Source organism: Leuciscus leuciscus (assembly GCF_965113295.1).
Source record: "Leuciscus leuciscus genome assembly, chromosome: 3".
In the NCBI taxonomy this organism is placed as follows: Eukaryota; Metazoa; Chordata; class Actinopteri; order Cypriniformes; family Leuciscidae; genus Leuciscus; species Leuciscus leuciscus.
Window position 1 is genome coordinate 20,644,959 of NC_138727.1, and position 19,290 is coordinate 20,664,248.

General features: G+C 38.5%; 2 protein-coding genes across 4 annotated transcripts in view; both read right to left on the reverse strand.

The window, feature by feature from the left end:
- usp53b (ubiquitin specific peptidase 53b) overlaps positions 1 to 4,970 on the reverse strand; it is a 71,437-nt gene extending 66,467 nt beyond the window's left edge. Inside the window, exons 1-3 of one of the 2 annotated variants that reach the window (XM_082165640.1) lie at positions 4,655 to 4,970; positions 1,691 to 2,383; positions 1,188 to 1,280 (exon numbers count right to left, since the gene is read on the reverse strand). In XM_082165640.1, coding sequence (XP_082021766.1) covers positions 1,188 to 1,280; positions 1,691 to 1,873 — 276 coding nt within the window. In that variant the 5' untranslated portion in view covers positions 1,874 to 2,383; positions 4,655 to 4,970. Of the gene's footprint in view, positions 1 to 1,187; positions 1,281 to 1,690; positions 2,384 to 4,650 lie in introns of both variants that reach the window. The other variant, XM_082165639.1, reaches the window with a different exon arrangement.
- Positions 4,971 to 6,184: 1,214 nt separating this feature from the next.
- Positions 6,185 to 12,623, reverse strand: myoz2b (myozenin 2b). 2 transcript variants are annotated; one of them, XM_082163565.1, is made up of 6 exons: positions 12,463 to 12,623; positions 11,214 to 11,326; positions 10,064 to 10,230; positions 8,498 to 8,609; positions 7,638 to 7,821; positions 6,185 to 7,173 (listed from the first exon to the last, which is right to left on the reverse strand). In XM_082163565.1, exons 2-6 carry the CDS (start codon positions 11,296 to 11,298, stop codon positions 6,948 to 6,950), a joined length of 774 nt encoding a protein of 257 aa, XP_082019691.1. In that variant the 5' UTR covers positions 11,299 to 11,326; positions 12,463 to 12,623; the 3' UTR covers positions 6,185 to 6,947. The 2 variants fall into 2 exon arrangements, with proteins under 2 accessions (XP_082019691.1, XP_082019692.1); XM_082163566.1 differs by lacking the exon at positions 11,214 to 11,326 and having other exon boundaries at positions 12,463 to 12,615.
- Positions 12,624 to 19,290: the final 6,667 nt, after the last annotated feature.

Below are 19,290 nucleotides of genomic sequence, written 5' to 3' on the forward strand. Positions count from 1 at the left end.
GATTTTGGTCAAAATTAGATCTTTAAGTCATTATGAAATCAAAATTGACAATTTTTTTAATGGAATATTAATAAATGATTTATCTGTGAACATTAGTGCAGCAGTTAGCAAACAACAATGATCTAACAATCCAACGATCCAATCAATTGATCCAATCAATTCCCAATGGACAAAATCAAATTCTGCCCTACATTTTTTGTCACCCTGATATACACTGATGAGCCAAAATATTATTACCAGTCACAGGTGAAGTGAATATGTTGATCATCTCCTAATAAGGTCACATATTAAGGTCTGGGTACTTTAGCAAACAATCAGTTCTTGTAATCAGTGTTGAATGCAGGAGGAATGGGCAGGAATAAAGATCTGAGCGACTTTGAAAAGGGACGAATTGTTATGGCAAGGCAAATGGATCAAAGTATCTCTGAAACGGCAAGGCTTGTGGATTGCTACCAGTAAGCAGTGGTGAGTATTTACCAACAGTGGTCAGAAAAGGGACAAACCACAAACTGGCGACAGGGTGTTGGGCGCCCAAGGGCGCATCACGTGGACCTGGAGAAGTGATGGCACCATGATGCACTGTGGGACAACGATAAGGCGGTGGAGTGAATGTGATACTCTGGGCAATATTCTACTGGGAAACCCTGGGTCCGGCCATTCATATAGGTAAATTTGACACGTGCCACCTACCTAAACTCTATTGCAGACCAGGTACACCCATTCATGACAATGGTGTAAGTGGCCTGGTTGAAGTGGCCTCTTTTAGCAGGATAATGCACCCTGTCACATTGCACACATTGTTCAGGAATGGTTTGAGGAACATGATGAAGAGTTCAAGGGGTTGCCCTGATCTCCAAATTTTCCAGATCTCAATCCAATGTGCAATCGGCTGCAAAAGTCTTGGTGCCAGATACCACAGGACACCTTCAGGAGTCTTGTAGAGTCCATACCTCGGCGGGTCGGCGCTGTTTTGGTAGCACATGGAGGACCAACAGCATATTAGGCAGGTGATCATAATGTTTTGGTTCATCGGTGTATATCACCATTGGGAAGACGATTGCAATGACGACTTTAAAATGTACCATCAATTTTACGTTTACAAGTTGAGACAATTTTCATGTGTTTTCAATTTTGTCTAGGTAGGAAGTTCACTAGAATTTGAGACATTTTAGCATTCACATGCGCACCTTTAAAGCACAGAAAATACAGGCATCGCCCAAGCAGAAATGGCCAGATAGGTGTCGTATGCTCCTCCTGAAGATGTCCAGCTGCCAAAGAACCTGTAAGAAACTGGTCTTTAGTTTGTTTATAATCAGCCTGTCATAGTGTACCATGTTCAATTTTTGTTGCACCCTTAATACTACTTAATTAAGAACTATACTGTATATGGTTTATACAGGGTTTTCACAATAGTGACATAGAAGAACCGTTTTGGTTCCCCAAAGAACCATACGGTGAAATCTAAAGAAACTTTTTACACTAAAAAGATCCTATTGTGTAATTGTAAGGTTCCATGGATGATAAAGGCTCTTAATGGAACCACAGGTGCCTATAAAGACACCATTTCTTATAAATACTTCTGCTACTTATATCAGCTGCTTATATCAGCAACCCCATTACAGAAAATATTTTTCATTATCTATTAGTTAAATCATACACCTGCACATGTTTTTAAAATAACTTCACTCACCTGCACAGCACTGTTAAGGAAGCAGCTGTTCTGGCCTGGCTCATTTAGAAGACCTTTGGTCAAAGCGAGAGAGATCATACTGCCCGGCTGGTAGGACTTGCCCAACCCTGTTCCACTCAAGGCACCTGTACCTGTACCAGCCATGTTGCCTCCAGGCTTTTTAAAAAGTTTGACCCATGCCATGAGGTTGGAGCCTGGCCCTCCCCAGCAAACAACCAGAGTCAATTACTGAAGCAACTAGAGGTTGATGCATTTGTTTTAGGCAACATTAGTGCCACAGTCCCTGTACCTGACAGAGAAGGCCAACTTCACAAAAATAGCTAAATATACTGCACTGGATTTTTTTTTCAATGTGCAGGATTTTACAGTACACCATTGGGATATAGTGAACCATTCAAAACAGTAGCTCTTCAATTAATGTAATAATGTGACTTTTAGCCACAAGTTGCAGCACGTTGCTTTATCAGTCCAGCAGTTACTATGACAATGATCACACTCTGTCTCCTCTGTATGTGAGGATTTATCTGCATCCAGGCACACTGGCAACAAGAGGATGGATGCAGATTGAAGAACAAATCCATTACCCTCCTCAGCATTTCCAGCAGAGTCAATGGAGGTTTACTGAACGGGGGTCATTCAAAAAAGCTCCTCAGGACAGGCACTGAAGAATATCACAGGCTAACAAAGGAAGACCTACAGAGAGGGAGAGACACACAGAGAATGGTTGGGGTACAGAAGGTGAGTGATATGGAAAACATATGTTGTTAAATAGAAAGCTACTTCAGATTACTATAGCTGTTTTACTGAACTCTGGTGCTATTATAATTAAGAGCCACATATTTGGTTTTAGATCATACTCAGCACAGTTGCCAACTGCATTTTATGACAGGATGTTTTTTTGTTTTGTTTTTACTCTGTCACAACACAGTCATCTGAATTCTTGAAAGTATAAACAACACGCTCTCGTAGTAATTTTACATTTGGCAGTTGTGGCCTAATGATTAGAGAGTCAGACAAGCAAAACCCGAAGGTTGCGGGTTTGATTCTCAATACCTGCAGAAAATAACTGAGGTGCCCTTGAGCAAGGCACCTAACCCCTAATCGTTCCCTAGGCGCCACAGCAAAATGGCTGCCCACTGCTCCTTGCGTGTGTGTGTCCATGGTTTGCTGTGTGTGTGTTCACTACTCACTGCAAATGTGTGAGCACTAACTTGAATAAGTGCAGAGGACAAATTCCAAGTATGGGTTACCATATTGGCCTTCACTTTCACTTAAATTTTTTAGCTCAAATTTTTTGAGCTCAGAAAGTATATACATAGACTTAGTGACATCTGTTCATAATTGAACTGATCCAGTACTGTACTTGATGAGAGTGGGTATTTTGCGTGGCTGACTTTTATCCTTTTTTTTTTTTTTTTTTTTTTTTTTTTACATTAAAACACATCGTAAAAATCTGTTAAATGATCAATACAAACTGTTGTAAAAGCAAGTCTTTCCTTTCGATGTTGCTTAACACATTCAAAGCAAAAAGTACTAAATCTTCTGTGCTGTAGGCTATTTGCTACACACAATTTTTTGTTACATGTACCTACTTGAAATGTTGCCGTTCTGAGTTGTGAGTTCTAAACAGTTCCAATAACTGTTAAATGAAATATTTATAACTTTGTGCTCATTCTTGTAAGATATGACCATTGAAATGGTAAAGATATTATTATTGCATTAAGATATGATCTTTGTTTCTAATATGCGATTCAAATATTCTATAAAAAATCAAGCTACTTTTTCTTTGTTCTTGTGTGTTTTGTAATCAACTCCCATTTGCAGAAATACATTTCTAAACATTCATCGTGATGCACTGCTTGTACTTCCAACACCTCTCAATCTCATTAAACCTGAATGACAGATGCTTGAAATTTAAGACTTGACACAATAGATTTTTCCCAAAAATGTCAATAGACATTTCTTTACACATGCATGAGGTATTATATTTGTTATTATTAAAGTGACTTTATTATATTACTTTGAACCACAGTAATCCATGGCAGTATTTATTGCATCCAGCCTTTTCAGTTGGCTTTAAGGGTAAGTTTAGCTGTGTCATGATGTCTGACTATTGTGTAAGGAAATCCGACTGGTTTTCTGTGCAATGGGGCAATCCTCTAACCAGAGCCTCAGTGGCCAGGGTTAGGATGAATGTAGAACTTGTTGCCGCAGTGACGCAGTATATTACTGTAAATGCTGGACCATTGCCATGGCTACAGCATGAAGATGATGGGCTGTAGGCAGCTACAGCACTGATGCTGAATTCCTTGCCTCTTCATACTAAAAACGCAGAATTTCTAACAGTATGAAATTAAGATTACAACAAAGAATGAAGGGTTTTCCAGAGAATTTGTGTGGTTCTCGTGTGTGATATATAATATTTTGGGGTTCATCATTGTAAATACTGTAGCAAAGCTCGTCTTATTAAATTCATTTGCAGCTATTCATGAAACAACGGTGCATAGAACACTAACTATTTGTGGTACTGTAATTTTTATGTTTTTATTTTAAACGAACAGTAAAAACACAGTGACAGAACTGTCCGAAAAATGTTAACACAGAGATCTGGGTGTCTATGAGCTCATTTGTCATTAAAAAGCGCATAACTCTGCTGAATGTCATTCGCATTGTGTCAACGATACAGCCATTAAAAACGGTGCTTTCTCCCTTTAAGTAGTTATGAAGCAGAATCCATTACTGTATTGACTTGTAAAAGTATGCATAACATGAGATGATAAACAAAAGTAGAAATTCGCTCAGCATGCCGTTACACCTGTTACTGCGCATGCGCTTCAGGTGACCTGCTCTATGCAGCATTTTGGGGCATTAGAACGCGCCTATGATGCCCCAAAATGATGTACATGTAGGCAGCTAGCCAGGTTTTGAGACACAGTCGTTAATAAACAAACACAGCTCACCTACACGTGTCCAGTATATTGGTATTCAAATCCTGCTTTTAGAAGCGGGTTTATCCATATGCATAAGGAGCTGAGTTCATTGTGCGCGTCCAGCTCAAGTTACTTGCTGTCGGAATCCTTCATTGCTCAGCATGTCATAAAGCGCAGTAAATCCATATGGTCAAAGATCCTCTTACAGGCCTAAATACAATAACATCGCAGCGCTGTGTCTATGTTCATGCATTCCTGCTCCTCCACACTCATCAACATTGAGGGTTTAATCCGTTCGGGTCCTGAGCTGGAGAGATTATTCTGATGGAGCTGGAGTTAGACGCGCTGACTCCGCCCCACATATACCGCTACAATATTTACTGTCATTCCGCAGAAATAACCCGCGTGCTTGGAGGGCGTGGATTCAGTCAAATTCTCACGAGACCAAGCAAAACAACCGATGTGACATTTCGATTGTTGTAGTGATTGGTGCATCACAAATAGATTGCATTTTAAAGAACAATATTCATGTTTTAACATGATCTTATCATAATATTGTTATTATATTACTGTCGCATTTTACGAAAATTGTGACTACAAAACATAGCCTACGATAGAACTGCCCCAACTTAAAACAGCATGACGTGGATGACCTCTGAGATATTAACAAAAACATATGCAACACTAAACCAATTCTACCCGAAACTGGGGCAAAATAATAGCCTACGCGCAAAATTATATGACTCAAAGGTGATGAAATATGTTGTTTTGTTTGAGCAAGCTGCTCATGTATTGTCTTTATATTTTTATTGTCATATAAATCAGACAAGATTTTGATCTTGATTTTTTATTTTATTTTTATTTTTATCTCCCACTGAACAATAGGCTATACCCGTAATATACACAATGTTTGCCTTGTCCTTTCTTTTTTTGGAAGACAGCTCAGTACGCTTACAGTTAATATACTGCCTCATCTTATATGAATCTGTATGATCTATATTTTGCTGACTAGAATTAGCATTTGTTGGTCATTGTTGTGTGAATAATGAGGTGAAACCAGGCTGCAGGCAAGAATTTCCTTAACAGATCACAAGAACATTCCATCACCCTTAAAACAGGTTTTGGTTGTTGTTTTTAGGGTATGTTCTAATAGGGTATCCTATTTTGGTAATGCTATTGATTATTTAATCGTCTTTAAGTATTCTAGTGTAAAATAGCTAATGTTTTTCAATGCATGTTTTGTTAAAGAGCACGAAGGAAGCATTTGCTGACTGTCTAGAAGTCTTTGTGTTTACTGTAACTGGAGTACAGGGAGTGTCAAATTCAAGGCTACTTATGACTCCTGTAAATATAGCTAGTGTCAGAGGATATGTCTGTGTGCTATGTCTCAGGGTAACTGAAACATATTCTTCCAGAGACTGTTTTGGATGATGATGATGATGTTGATGATGATTTAGTATGCTGATAGATTGTATGGGTGAAAACACCACGCAGAACAGTATTATTTTTATTATTATTATTGCTGTTGTTGTTGTCCATTTTATATTAAAAATGATGACAGAAATTTGAAATAAATATGCAATTTATTTGTACAGTTTGGAGCTACAATACAAGCAAAGGTTCTAAAACTGTGAATATAATGTTAAACATCAGCCAAAACATCACAAAACAAACTTTCAGAAATATATATTAATAGATTATAAGTTCAAACAAGATTTCAGGAACTCAACATATTATATTTACATGGCTGTTTCAACCAATGATCTATCCCTGATCAATTTGATTTTGTATTTGAAATTAATGATTTTAAAAAGCTTTTTTTGTGGAACTTAGAGTGTAAATAAAAAAATATATAACCTCAAAATGATGTCATGCTATTCTAAATATATTACTGATAAACATGACTGCAACCTTAGAATACGGATGATGTTTCACAGTATAACCATGCATAATGTTAGTGAAAATCACTATGACACCTTAATGTATCAATAAATTAACTCATTGCACAAACATCACATATTCTTATACTTTCTGTATGCTTATTTTTTGCAAGTTGTACAAAAAATATTAATCCTGATGATTATTAATGCTGCCTCATATTACTGTTATGTTCAATACCCTTTTTATTCTTCGTTTTTGAGGCATCAATTATTTAAAAAAGTGGAAATTCCTGTCCCAAAAACAACTGTCCAAAAGTCACTGCAACATACAAAGAAAAGAAATAAAACACAAATCTGGCCTGAAATCAGAAGCTATGGATGACATCAAACACATTATAACACAGTCAAGCTCATTGGGCTTGGGGGACAAGAAGGATTCAATCAGTGTTACAGATCTTCAGACTCAGGGATCTCGAAAGGCTCCAGAGAGACAGTGGGTAAAATGAGAGGCATGCCTTCGGAGATCCACCCCTGGGCAGTCCTGTTGAAAGTGGGCCGCTTAGCTGTAGGATCCTGGAGCTCAGGATATCGAGGAGCATTCAAGTCTACATCTGGAAGCTTGAAGGTGATCCCTCGTGGAGCTTTTTCAAAACCACCAAATGGTGTAGCCACCCTGAGATTTAACAGAGATTTAATTACTGAGGCATCTGTATTGGTTTCTGTTATGCTGATTTTTGTAAAAAAAAACAAAAAAACAAAAAACATTAAAACAGACTACCAATAAATGACGCAACATTTTAGGGCATGAACACATTTTTCAGGTTTGAATTATTGAATATAATATTGAGACTGCACCACCTGTTCATCTCCTCAAGATGGTGCTGTGATGTGCAGAAACTTTATTACAGAACTGAACATACAGTATACACTTGTATACTGTACCATTTTCATCAGTATGTCATACATCAAAAATAACGATGTTAAAATAACTGTCATTAAACTATATTTAATGATAAATCCGACTTCAAATAAACCAACCTATCCTAAAAAACACTGTATTTGCCTTTTCTAAAATGAAAATGAAATTTTTGTTGGAAATAGTATCCACATGATGGCATTAAGAAAAAAATTAAATACCTATTAAAGCTTTTGTAGTCAGGCAGCTCTAGTTTGGCCTCTGGGACTGGCATGTGAACTTTAAGTGTGTCGGCCAGTGTTGGGTCATTGATGATGGCCTCTTCCCATGGGGAGTGGTAGGATTTTGGCATAGCTGTTGCATTGAACCTCTCTGGAGGAATGTTTGTCAAGGGACCGCCATATCCTGTGAAACAGTTTCTGCTGTTTAGACATTGATTGCATTTTATCATTTGATCAGGCTAAGTTCTGGATATAGTATAGCCCTCTGTAAAAAAAAAACATATTATGTAGAACACACCATTTAAATTGAGAGGCATTAACCTAAATTGAGATGAAAGGATTAGAACTAAACTGAATCGGGGAGATTAAAACTGAACTTTGAATCCAGTTTTGTCTTAGACATAGTAATACAATACGGACTTCAAGTTTAAAAACGCAGCATGCATTTGTTGAATATTTAGAGTGAAACCGACACACATACATTTTAACCCTTTTAAATTCACTTAGAGTGATTCACTAACTAAAAATAGAAAGTAAGTTGGGGGTGGCGTGTGCTGTCGCTATCTTATTCTCTTTTCACCCGCTCTGATTCCATTGCACTTACTCTCATAGATGATACAAGGCTTTGAAAACATCTTACAAGCAAGTGAGGGTATATAACAAGCAAGAGCACTGCAATCATCCTGACTCATCTAGCATTGTGACACCCATTAATAATTCACATAAACCGTTAAAATTTTTTCAAATGAAGTAGTTCTGAAATAAAATTTGTTTTAAAACACAATTCTAGTTCTTGTTAGCACATTGTCATATTATATATAGTATGATTTAACATTATAAACATTGTGATTTTGACATACCTGGTGCAATTTCCTCTGGGTTTGCTGGGTTTCTGGGATCTGGTGTGTTTGGTGGTGTTTTTGATGCAACGTCTTTATTTTCTGAGTTTACTGCATTTGCTTGATTTTCATTCTGAAACAAAATGTCAGTTTCAGTTTGGACATAGCTTATTGTGCATGTGTAGCAAGACATAAAAAAGACTGTTTCCATATTAGAATATTATTTATTTTAAATTAAATTCACATTGTAAATAAAGTGGCATGAAAGGGACATTGTTTTTGGCAGCAGTTTCTCCTCTAAGGGTGAAGTTGGGTACTTTTTATTCATATTTTTAAGGCGTAATAGTCCAGGAGGGTAGGCCTACTATCAAGCTTAACAACTCAACCTCATTACATGAAATTATGATGGAAATTATTTTGTCATTATTATGAATTATTCTTCCTGCGGATCAACTCAACCCCATCACACTCAACTCTGTCGCATATCTTTATATTTCACATTGTTTCATGGTTGAAAACTGGGTTGAGTTTTTTACTTCATTTAAAACAAAAGTCATTGTTTCAGTAAATATATGCATACCAAAATCATGACAATCATAATATTGTTATACATAGAATATTTTATGTTAATGTGTCCACTTAGACACTGACAAGCATAATATGCAATTTATGCTTATAGGGAAGACATAAAAATGAAAGCTGATTACCACCTGACATATTAAAGACTATCATTTAGTTAAACATCTAAATTGAAAATATTTTTTACATAAAGAGACCAATCACACAATTTGTCTATTTTTAACTTCAGTCCCAAGAAAAGGTGAAAATTATCTTAAATGTTACTGTTATGATGGACATGAGCAGTAGATAGATGTTTGTTGTATAACAAGTTTTGTGTAAAAAATCCCGTTATGGGATTTAGGAGTTTAAATCTAATAATAATAATAATAAAATAATAAAAGGTCTATAATGCCTGTGGTGGGAAAATATGATTTGTTGGAGGTTTGATACGTGCCTAATGATGTGGAGTATTTAGAAAATAAATCATATGTAGCTTTTAAAAAAAAATCCAAGTTGAAATATTACCAAATCCCAGGAATTTATCATTTACGTAGATTAGATATAAATTTACAGTTATGTATAGTGTACAGATATCATTTATGTATAAATGTATTTTGGAACACAGTGGTGAGCATGGGCACACACACACACACACACACACACACACACACACACACACACACACACACACACACACACACACACACACACACACACACACTTGAACAGTGATAAATGAAGTAGGTTGTCAGGTACGCATAGCAGTGCTGACCCTAAAGAAGGAACATTTGGAAGGACATGGGGCACGTGGCATTTGCTATCTTCCATGTGTGTCTGCCATTCATTTAGCTGAGCACATGCTTGTTTTACTAACAAAGTAACAAAACATACAGTTCAAACAAGCAAATCATAATTATATAACAGAACAGTTTAGTCTTAGGCTCAGTGTCAGTGACAAATTAAACATCAAATTAGATGTTTGAGCCATATTTGTCACATCAGGTTATTTGTGTAGATGCTACTTACATTTAAAATGGTGTTGGCTTCATTCTGAATGCTTTCAAATGTGTATTTCTCTGATCTTCGCTGTCGCATCTTAAAAAGGCGTGATCCTCGGTTTGACAAGAGAGAAAGTTCCTCCAGCATGATGTCTTTTGGAGTGGAAAGTTTCTTCCCCAGGTCCATAGTAAACCCTGCATTAATGTAATATTCTTGTTATTACAAAATAATTCAACAGAGCCTGAATGGAAAATGGATAATCTAAATTCTTGGATAACACTTTATATATATATATATGAACATACATGGCTCATGACATTATTACAATTTAAATGGACATTAACTACTGAAGATTACAGTACTATAATGTGATAAGGTCTGTCTGTTAATGCCTTAATAATGAAATTAAAGTTATTTTGATGTGAACCTTTATAGATGCTTCATTTGCTTAATATCTGAATACATACTGTATGTGTACATCATTTATTTAAATAGCACATCATATATCATGATATAACAAAACCAAGAATACCAAAGGTTTTAGTGTGAGTGTGGATGCCTGTGTTAGACACACATTCTATGACAGGTCACATGGGAAAAAACCTTTCAATTGAATCATAAATTAATTATAAACAGGTAAAACATGATGATTGTGAAAGTTTTGTTAAAGGGAAAATTGGATGTCATGTGCTTTTGCTGCAGGAGCATTTACCATGATGATTCCAAACATGATATCTAAAATAGAAAGCATTAATTTTGTGCATCATTAATTGTTACTAAATGATGTTTCAATATGAGAATGTTTAATGTTACATAAAGCATTTAAAATTGTACCTAATCTAAAAAGATCCAAAAGCTTCAGTTTTTGTTTAAACAGGAGAATCTCTCTTGTTCTACATGATCTTTATTCTGTGCTCATTTCAGCTCCAACACAGCTGTCCTAGCCCATCCTCCCAACTTTAGCTTCTGCAGAAATAGCCCATGACAATGACAGAGTGAATCCACTGGCAGGCAGCAGAACATCCATACAAGATTATTTATGGCTAGAATGAGGCTGTGGCCCTGAACCACATTCTAAATGTTGACGTTTCTCTCTGTGATGGGCAGCTACGTTTTGTGCTGTGCTCTGTAATCATTCAGTGCTGAGCTGAGGGCAGGTTTTGATAGAAGGTTATACCATTGGCACCACCATGAACCTCATGGCAAAGGGCAGCTGCCTGCATCTTCCTCTCACGCACTGAAAGAGTGCTGAACTGTGACATGTTGATTTAAATGAGAATCCCAGTAGTGCTGCAATAGATAAAGAACACATATACTTGAAGTAGAACTATCTAAAGTCCTGATGAAAAGTCCTGAGAGAATCTGTCTGAAAAAAGAAGGTTATACATGAGGATACAAAGACTATAAGCTTTATAAATATGAATCTATCATTGTAACTACAATATTGTATGTTTTTATTGCTAATATTCATGATATGTTGCTAATCTGGATATTCAAAATATGTTGCCGCTCTCATTGTAATATGGCCTAACTGAAATAAAAATCCATTCATATACATTTCAAATTTAGGGCTTCAATGTAAAACTGTTAAGGATTGCTATGTTTTTTTTTAAACCAGACCATTTAATAGAAAACAGAAAATACAATTTTAATAAATAAGAATATAGTAACCAAAGCAAATCCTTTAGTTGCATTACATTCCATATTTAGGCTTTCTAAGCCACTGTAAATGTCCTTCCATAACGGTCATTAAAGCATAAAGGTGAAACTAACCGACCACAAGCCAAATCTTTAAACAGAACAAGATATCTTATGTCATGAAGTGATATAAATCAATGGTTATGCACGAGCTGGTGACAGAACATTGTGTCCAGGGTGTACAGTAGATTTGGTTCCTGAGGTTGACAAAAGCCAATAGAAACTTTTTTTGGCACAGTTCGCACGGCCTTGCAATTTCATCCTTTACTTGTTGCTCTCATCAAAAACTTTAAAACTTTCAAAATCTCTGAATTCTCTCTTCCTTTTTTTTTTTTTTTTTTTTTTTTTGGTAACATTGCTAGTATCGCTTAAATGGATTTGTGTCTGTAGACTGTTATTCCTTTTTTTTTTTTTTTTAATCTTCAAGTTTATATAATAAAATTAGTCTATTTGCATGCTTTGTATTTCTGTGACAACAATTTCAAAATGTCATTCTGTTTTAGTCATCATTCCATTATTAATTGCACATTTATACATAATCAATCTTCTAAATTACCAATTTAAGATGTTTAAAATACATCTCTTTGTACCTATGGTTTGTTATTATAGTTTAAGGGTCAGACTGTCCAAAAAACACAACCCACAACCCCCAATATTGTTCACATGTTGGTTATCATTATGTCCACACAGCACACACACTCTCTCAAGAAAGGCCAGCTTCTTCTTACCTGTTAAAGCTGTGTTTGTCTTGAGTTCTACCTGTACAAATGAAGAGTTTAACTTTAGATAGATCGATCCCGCCTGATTTGTCTTTGTCTCGCACTCTGTTCTTGACTTGCACTGGGGTGGGGGTGTGTGCGGGTGTTAGTGGAACGCCAGCTTACATCAATAGGCTAATTTTAGCTGTGTTCAGCACTCAAACCTCTCACAATGCTATAAGATGGTATGGAAGGGGGAGGGAGAACTGTATATGTGAGAATAAAGTGTACAAAAGTCTGTGGGTGAGTACTTGTGTGTAAACGGTGATGGGGCTTTAGTCTGTGTAATTCTTAGCTTCGGAAGCTGGGATTTTCTTGATTGTTATTAAAGGCGGGCCTTCCAGCAGATAGATCACTATTTCTCATTCCATACAGAAGCATGGGCAGTATGACAACCCTGATCTTGCCTTATTGCATAACACATAATCAGGACTCAGAACTGAGTGAGCTGTCTGCTCCAAAAGATCTGACTGAATTATGGTAGTAGACTAAACATTGGTTTTATACAACAGTAACAGCATTTTTGGTCATCATACTTTAATACAACTCTCTTTATGGTCCAGAATATATATATATATATATATATATATTTATATATATATATATATATATATATACTGTATATATATACTGCATATAGGTGTCAGTGAGGCCAGCACACTGCTCACCCTGTGGTCTGTGTGGGTCCTAACGCCCCAGTCGATGGCACAAATACGGCACAGAAATTCAGCTCAACACTTTTCTTAACAACTGCTTTTGATGATGCACATGTAAATTTGGCTGATCCTTAATGCTATCACAGACAGCAATGCAAAGTTGATTCTGCACTAATTTGATCTAATATTTTATGTTTTTTTAAATGGTGTAGATTTATGTAGCAAATTAAAATTGATCAAATTATTGTCTATATTTTGAGACGAAGGTTGTGTTAATGATTTTCAGTTTTGTTCAAGGTAATTAAAGCAACAGTTTTTCAATAACAAAAGAATATTTAAAAGTATAGTATGTGGGGTAAAAGGTACCCCTGCTATTGTGGCTAAAGGCACAATAATAAACATGATAATAAACAGCTGGCTGACTTTTCCGTTTGTTGACATGACATGGTAGATTCAGATGGTATCATATATCAAATTGGGTGTCCACCTTATAATGAAACCATCATAGTTAAAAAATATATTAATCATATAATAAAATATTTTTTACTACTGTACAATTTATTAAATTATTATGGGATCTCATTCAGTGCTTTCAGAATCTTTACTTTTTAAAATATTTTTTTGTTTCTGTATTTTTTTTTTTTAAATGGATATATTTTAATGACATGAACAAAAATGAATTATTTTATTTATTAAATTTAAACCAAAAATTCACAAACCATGTTCCCATTCACCATCTCAGAGTCAGAGAGCCACCTTCTAAATGTGACCAGGTTAAGTGTTTTAGTTGGAATTTGGATACCACTTACTCCATTCCTATAGAGGGAGTCTGTTGCAGGCTAACTTCCTGTGCTTAGGCTTCCACTAGGAAGTAGATAAAAGCAGCGTGCAGGGTGGATGAATTGTGTTGTTTTGTTTGCCCGGTCAGCGTGCGTTAAGTGCGAGCTGAAAAGTTATTTATAGCAGAAGTTCATCTTCGCGAAAAGTTGGACGAGTAACTGGTCGGCGCATCGCCTTTGTTCTCAGTTAAGCAGGGAGCGGTTGCGAGCCGAAGCAACGAGAGCTTTTGATTCATATGGGCGAATTGCTGTCGTAGCTGTAAACGGGAACGGTAAGCAGCTGTTTCTTGACTGATGCGTGCAACTCAGAGAGCTCGGTAAACGAGATCGTCCTTTAATAGAGCTATTCTCCTCGCTCTTAGCTTTCGGGGGATTAAGCCGGATGCCGAGGAGTGGAGTGGAGCACCAGTAATTAATGCAACTAGGAGCGGGGATCCTAAGTGCAAGGTAGTGATTCACTGGTGTAATGTTGTAATGATTTAATGTATTAATGTGGGATGTACTGTGCCAATTGTTTGTTTCTTCCCTGCTTAAATGTGTTGCACTATTGCTGCGAGTAGAAATAGATTTTATATATTTATTCTGTGTGGTATGTTGTAAGCGAGATCGTATACTGTGTGAAACATTATTGTGTAAACCAGGGAAGGATAATACAGTTAGAAGGAAACTGGTGTAGTTGGTTTTATGCTATGTGTGCTTATGGTATGTTTGTGATTTATTACAGAAACTGAGTGCTTCGGGGTGTAATTGCCGCTTTCCCCTATTATAAATGTGAGAACTGTATTGTACCTCCAAGGTGTGTTGTACATTTTGTTTGTTTTGTTTGTTGTTTTCTTTGCTTTCCTGAAGGGGTGGTTTTTTTGATGAATGGTCTGGCAAACAGTATTAAAACATTGTGCCCCACTTACCCAAAGCTAGCCTCTAGTGTAGATTTGGGGTGGTTTCACATGGATTATTCAGTTTGAGTTTGCCGTGTACAGGGTTTCCATATTGGGGGTGCTGTGTTAACTAAGATTGCGGTATTTGATACACTGTGTGATAGTGAGGTTTTGCTGTTGGCCAGTTGTGTGCCTATGGACAGTATTATTTGCCAACCTTCAATATTTTAACTATACCATTTGTGATAATAAAGTAAGATATTATTTTTTGTATACCAGCCTTTGTCTTCCTTTGAATCCTTTAAGATACCTGTTAAAGGGAACTAAGTAATGCTGATAAAGAAAAGTTCCATTATGTTACATCTGGCGTAGTCGGCTCAGGATTCTAAGGCTGGTTGCATAGTTTTTTTGCTTTTGTTTTTGTTTGTTTGTTTTTTGTTTTGTTTCATTATTGTATCGTTGTGGTACTTGGAGGTACAAGGTTTTGTTAGGGGGGAAGCGGCAGTTCATCATCTTCAGGGAGAACGTGGTTGGAGACTCGGCAGCAAGTGCTTATCGAAGATCAACTGAGACAATGTCTTCTCCACAAGGCATGACGGAACTACGGGAGCTAATGGACCAAATTCGACAGCTTCAGGCTGAAAATGAACAATTGAAAGCACAGGGACAGGACAGAAACAGGGATACTGATGCTTCTACTTCTAACAGTGAGTCTCGTATAACACCTGCCTCTACTGATTCTGAACAGTCTACATCTAGTAATGCATCTGGGTCTACTTCGATGCATGCACGTTATGTTTATGTCCCACGAGAGCGCAAATGTTCTAAATTTACTGGTAAAATGTCTGTTGACCTAATTACCTTAGATCAATGGATCACTGAGGTCCGTAGATGCCTCGAGGCTAGGCCTATGCCTAATGCTGAACAAGTGTTGTTTCTGTACGATTATCTGGATGGGGGGGCAAAAGCAGAGGTGGAGTTTCATGAAGCTTCAGATAGAGATACAGCTGAAAAGATTTTTAAGATTCTTGCTGAAAATTTCAGTTGTTCTCAGTCCTATGTGGCGGCGCAGTTGTGTTTTTTTCAGCGACACCAGAAAGAGGGGGAGTCTCTACGTGATTTTTCTCATGTCTTAAAGTCTTTAATGGACGCTGTGATAAAAAAGACACCTGGTGGAATTTTAAATCATGACTTAGTGCTGCGCGACCAGTTTGCTGAAAATGTAAACGATGATATGTTGAGAAGGGAGCTAAAAAGACGGCTTGCACTAGACCCTGACATGAGTTTTGTTACACTCCGCAGCATAGCTATTAAATGGGTGGATGAGGGGAAGCAAGGAATGAGGACTAGACCCAGAGCTGTCTCTTTCGATACTCATGTATCCGTTGGGGGTAGTCGGGGTGTAGATTCTAATGCAATATCGGCAACCAACACTGAAATGACAGAGTTAAAGGAATGCCTACGGCGTCAGCAGGTCCAACTAGATGCCATTTTGTCACAACTAAATTCATCTCGTCCACAAGCTAACTCCAGGAGTGTAGGAGGCCAGTCTAAAACATACCGGTTTCATCCTGATGGCAGGCCGATTTGCAATCGCTGTAGCAGAGCAGGTCACATTGCCAAATATTGTCGTATCGATCCAAACTCTAGTAATGTAGCAACCCAGGGGGTGGGGCAGAGGGCTGTAGTTCATAATCAGTTAGTGGAATCACCCGCTCCTCTGCAGCCGCAGGAAAACTAGTGCGCTCTGGTGTGGAGAGTCAAACACCAAGGGGGGCTCAATTAGGCTCTTGTCACTCGGCTTTTGATACCATGCCCCACCTCATAGGTCAGTGTCCAGTAGTTCATGTCTGGATGGGAGGAAAGGCAATTACATGTTTACTGGACACAGGCTCTATGGTTTCCACAATAACAGAAACATTTTTTGAGGAAAATTTTCAATCCCGTGAGGAGTCCCTTAAACCATGCAGTTGGCTCCAATTACGAGCAGCGAATGGGTATGAAATCCCATACTCAGGTTATCTTGAATTAGATGTGACCGTATTGGGTAAAACTTCCTCTAACATGGGCATTTTAGTAGTGCGTGATCCAACCGATCCTTTTACTCAACAACAGAAGCGTGTGGTCCCTGGTCTATTAGGTATGAATATCATCCAGAGCTTTTATAAAGAATTGTTTGCTGACATAATGTCAACCTCAGCCCAGGCCTCTCCGATGGATAAAGATAGCAGAGTATGGCGACAGGCTTTCACCACATGCCAGTCCATTGAGAAACTCCATAGTAAAGGGTGTTTAGGCAAGGCTAGAGTTCAGGGTTCTGCAGTTCGCATTCCCGCCGGGTCTCTAAAGCTTATTCCCATAGTTTGTCCCAGTGCTGCTAATCTCTCTCTCCACTCTGTGCTAATGGAACCGCCCATAGAAGAAACTCAGTTGCCAGTGGGTATTTTGATCTCTAAGGCGTTGCTATCAGTGAAGAACGGGCTGGTAGAAATACCAGTCACTAATGTGAGTTTACAAGAGGTGTGGCTGCAACCGCACACCATCTTGGGTGTACTCCATATTGTTCAGGTTATGTCTTCAGGGTGTTCAGTGAACATGGTGGAAGGGGGTAGTGGGGAACAGGTGGCCGTAGTCCAGTCAGCTGAGATTAAAGCTACTCCCACAATTGATTTTTTTAACATGTCTTGGCCAACCCTATCTGTAGAGCAGGAATATCAAGTAAAAGTACTATTGCAGAAACACAGTGATGTTTTCAGTCAGGGGGAGGGTGATATAGGGTGTACCACTTTGGTAGAGCATCAGATCCACCTCAATGATGATGTCCCCATTAGGCAGAGATACCGTCGATTGCCTCCTTCCCAGTACGACCAAGTCAAAGCCCACATCCAGCAGCTGTTGGAGACAGGGGTGGTGAAACCTAGTTCTAGTCCCTACTCGTCGCCGATAGTTATCGTGCAAAAGAAAGGGGGGGACCTTAGACTTTGTGTTGACTATCGGCTCTTGAATGCAAAGACGAGGAAGGACGCTTATCCACTCCCCCGTATAGATGAGTCCTTGGATGCACTGACTGGAGCGAAATGGTTCTCAACTTTAGACCTTGCTAGTGGTTACAACCAAGTGCCAGTTGCAGAAGTGGATAAGGCCAAGACAGCATTTTGTACACCGTTTGGACTCTTTGAGTTTAATCGTATGCCTTTTGGCCTTTGTAACTCACCGAGTACTTTTCAGAGGTTGATGGAGAGAATTTTCGGAGATCAAAGCTTTCAGTCACTTCTGCTTTACTTAGACGATATAATCATCTTCTCAACCTCTTTTGACGAACACTTGAAGCGCTTGGAACTTGTTTTTAACCGTCTGCACAGCAACCATCTCAAGTTAAAACCATCTAAATGCCATTTCTTTCAAAGAGAGGTCAAATACCGGGGACATGTTGTTTCTGCCGATGGGGTAGCTACTGATCCGGACAAAGTCAAAGCAGTAGCAGAATGGAAACAGCCGGCCACCACAAAGGAAATAAGATCTTTCCTGGGGTTTGCATCATATTACCGTCGTTTTGTTGAGGGCTTTGCAAAGATTTCCACACCATTGCATAGACTAGTTGCCCAGGTGGAGACAGGTGCTAATAGGTCTAGGTCTCGAGCTAACGCACTGGGAAACGCATGGACCCCAGAGTGCCAACAGAGTTTCCAGACTCTAAAAACTCGCCTGATCAGCGCCCCCGTCTTAGCGTATGCTGATTTCACGAAACCGTTCGTTTTGGAAGTCGATGCAAGTCATGCTGGGCTCGGTGCCGTCCTAGCCCAAGAGCAAGATGGACGTAGGAAGCCCATTGCTTTTGCCAGTAGAGGGTTACGACCAACCGAGAGAAACATGTCCAACTATAGCTCCCGTAAGCTAGAGCTTCTGGCCCTTAAATGGGCTATAACCAGTAAGTTTAGAGAGTATCTTCTAGGTGCAAAGTTTGTAGTCTTCACCGACAATAACCCATTAAGTTATTTGCAGACGGCTAAGTTAGGGGCTACAGAACATCGCTGGGCTTCAGAGCTAGCTATGTTCGACTTTGAAATCAGATACCGCCCAGGCTCTGCGAACAGAAATGTGGATGCACTTTCCAGGCTGCCGGCCCCTGTTTCCATCTCCACTGTGGCCCCAGGCATAGAGGTCCCCTTAGTCCCTTTGAGGGCTAGTGACCATAAGACCCAAATCTTGTGCCAAGAGACCAGTGCCTTACCAATCCGACAGAAGGCCGACTTGCAAGCCCTACAGATGGAGGATCCTGCTATTGGGCCATTCATCCAGCTCTGGAAACGAGGAGCAGTCCCAACAAAATCAGAACGGATACTGCTGCCTCCAGAGGCTCAGAAACTGCTGAAGCATTGGCTAAGGATTCGGTGTCGGGATGGGGTGTTGTACCGCAGCGTTCGG

What these genes read in the sequence shown, in the direction of transcription:
- myoz2b (XM_082163565.1), bottom strand. Translation starts at nt 11,298, where the DNA reads ATGTCACAGTTCAGCACTCTTTCAGTGCGTGAGAGGAAGATGCAGGCA. An exon ending in CCCAGAGGAAATTGCACCAG is followed by an intron (nt 7,822 to 8,497) that starts GTATGTCAAAAT and finishes ACTGTTTCACAG; the next exon opens with GATATGGCGGTCCCTTGACA. An exon ending in GACTACAAAAGCTTTAATAG is followed by an intron (nt 7,174 to 7,637) that starts GTATTTAATTTT and finishes GTTAAATCTCAG; the next exon opens with GGTGGCTACACCATTTGGTG.